Source organism: Bison bison, unplaced genomic scaffold (assembly GCF_000754665.1).
Source record: "Bison bison bison isolate TAMUID 2011002044 unplaced genomic scaffold, Bison_UMD1.0 scf7180017864473, whole genome shotgun sequence".
NCBI classification, from domain to species: Eukaryota; Metazoa; Chordata; class Mammalia; order Artiodactyla; family Bovidae; genus Bison; species Bison bison.
This window is the reverse complement of record NW_011495034.1, coordinates 17,607,349-17,609,961: the sequence shown is the minus strand read 5'-3', so window position 1 is coordinate 17,609,961 and position 2,613 is coordinate 17,607,349. Positions and strand designations below refer to the sequence as shown.

Here is a 2,613-nt window from a genome sequence, read left to right as displayed (position 1 = left end):
CCCACACTGACCGCCACCCACCTGTGCAGGAGGAAGTCTAGGGATTACACCATCAAGGTGCACATGAATCTGCTGGTGGCCGTCTTCCTGCTGGACGTGAGCTTCCTGCTCAGTGAGCCGGTGGCCTTGTCAGGCTCCGAGGCTGCCTGCCGTGCCAGCGCCATCTTCCTGCACTTCTCTCTGCTCGCCTGCCTCTCCTGGATGGGCCTCGAGGGCTACAACCTCTACCGACTTGTGGTCGAGGTCTTCGGCACCTATGTCCCAGGCTACCTGCTCAAGCTGAGCATTGTGGGCTGGGGTAAGTTAGTGGAGGGGGTTTGTGGGTTCCCCCCAGATTGGCCTCCTCCTCTTGGCTTTTGACAACAGGTGGGCACTTCATTCCACTTCTCCACCTACCCTTCTGATTATTCCCTCACTGCTTCCTTCACTCAGCCATCCTCAGGGGTTCTTTACCTTGGCTGGATCAAGGTCCTCTTTAGTAGGATGAGGCGATGAGCCCTGTCTCCAGTAAATGCTTACATATTCTCTTCATCTGTTTTACAAGTGGGGTTTGCAGACAGAGCTGCCATGTGCGGATGTGCAGGTTGGGCACTGCTCAAAGGCACCCAGTCGTGGATGAGTGGGACTGTAAACCAGTCCTCACATAATGCGCCTAGGCTGGTGGTGGCCCAGACTGTGCATCCCGATGAACCTCAGATAATGAGGTTCCCAATGGCTCTGGCATTTGTTCTTAGCCAATAGCAACCCAATTCACCTATGGCCTGATCTCTCTTTTGTCAGACCCGAGGCCTAGGGGCACATACCACAAGTCCTTTTGATCACTGCACAGGCCCATCAACCTCCACATGTCCCTGATCCCAACTTGCTGCTCCTCCCATATTTTTCATTTGATTCCTTCTTGGTTCTTATCATTGATTTATATGAAATTCCTTCAGAGTTGGCTGTTTGTCAAAATCCAGGTGTTTAATGGTGGGCAACCCCTTCCAGGGAGCTCTCAGGCTCCACCTAATGGACAGAGTCAAAGCCCAGAACAGACATTCCATTGGAACATAACTCTAGATGTCCCCCATTGAACTGTCCTCCACTCCACCAATGTCTGCTTCTCTCATTTCTCCTGTGACATCCAGCCCCCCAGCAGGGACCTGCTGGCCCTTTCCCTTAGGGCCTTTCAGGATGGCGAGGGGGCAGGGGTTGGGTTAGGGGAGATAGGTCCCCCTTTGGGAAACCAGGAGCTTCCTTCATAGCTCAGTTGGTAAAAAGTCTGCCTGCAATGCAGAAGACCCAGGTTCAATCTCTGGGTCAGGAAGATCCCCTGGAGAAGGAAATGGCAACCCACTCCAGTATTCTTGCCTGGGAAATCCCATGGACAGTGGAGCCCGGCAGGCTACAGTCCATGGGGTCGCAAGAGTAGGACATGACTTGGGAAAGCAGAACTGGAATAGAGAAGGGAATGTCCAAGCTTGGAGGACTTGCCCCAAGTGGAGCTGGCTGGGCTCTGGGAGCTCAGGTCTCGGAGGGAACGTGAGAGGAAGAGGGCTTACCAGAGGGAAGGGGAGGGCAGACCTGGGAAGGTGGGACACGGAGCTCCCTGCTTTGCTGTCCACAGGCTTCCCCGCTTCCCTGGTGATGCTGGTGGCACTTGTGGACGTGAACAACTATGGTCGCATCATCCTTGCCGTGCACAAGACCCCCGAGAGTGTCATCTACCCTTCCATGTGAGTGGCTTGTGCAGTGGGGGCAGGAGAGTGGTCCTCATGGCGCAGAAGTCAGAGCAGCCTGGGCCCAGGTCACACTGACCAGGAGACTCTTGGGTGATGGGTGCTGGGGGTACCGGCCTGGCCTGGCTGGAGCCCTGGGCTGAGAGTGATGCTTCTCTCCGGGAGGGTGAGAACAGGCCTGGATCTGCCACTCACTTGCCAGAGAACCTTGCGCAGGTCCTGGCCCCCCTCTGGGCCTCAGTTTCCCCACTTGTGTGTGGGGGAGTCTGAGCTGGAGCAGATGAACCTCTAGCATGTTCCTTTGCTGCACACTTCTATCTCCCTCCCCATGGAAAGATGGAAAGACTGAGACCCAGAGAAGGCAGGGATCCACATCACCCTGCTCAAAGGTACCCAGCCAGGAGATGAACGGGGCTGAAATCCAGTCCTACATTCAGCTAATTCACCCAGGCTGGCGTGCCCTGGCCTGTGAGTCCCTCTGAGCCTAGAGTAGAATCCAGAGCTCCTGAGCCCTAGGCTAGGAAGGAATCCTTTCCATTCCTTCAGTGTTTTAAAAATTTCAGTTTTTTTGCATCATAATCTTGTGATTTTTGCCTTACCTTGTATCATCCGTATTATTACTGTTTAATGTTTTCCTTTAAATCTTCTGGCTTGTTAAATGTATTTTTTTAAGTCATAGTACACATAAATGGGAAATAAGCATTACTTGTCATAAACAGTGAAAAGTCATGAAAGGAACAAGAAAACCCTGCTACTAAATTCTTGATGAAAGCGGTGAGCCTAAGTCTGGCTCTGTTTGAAAAGGGAGACTAGCAAGTGTTCAGTTCAGTTCAGTTCAGTCGCTCAGTCGTGTCCGACTCTTTGCAACCCCATGAATCGCAGCATGCCAGGCCTA

General features: G+C 53.0%; 1 protein-coding gene across 7 annotated transcripts in view; it reads left to right on the top strand.

The window, feature by feature from the left end:
• The window catches only part of GPR56 (G protein-coupled receptor 56), an 81,519-nt gene that overhangs the window by 74,905 nt on the left and 4,001 nt on the right, over nt 1-2,613 (top strand). For all 7 annotated transcript variants that reach the window (XM_010861865.1, XM_010861866.1, XM_010861861.1 and 4 more), the window contains 2 exons: nt 30-298; nt 1,607-1,715. In XM_010861865.1, coding sequence (XP_010860167.1) covers nt 30-298; nt 1,607-1,715 — 378 coding nt within the window. The remainder of the gene's footprint in view (nt 1-29; nt 299-1,606; nt 1,716-2,613) is intronic.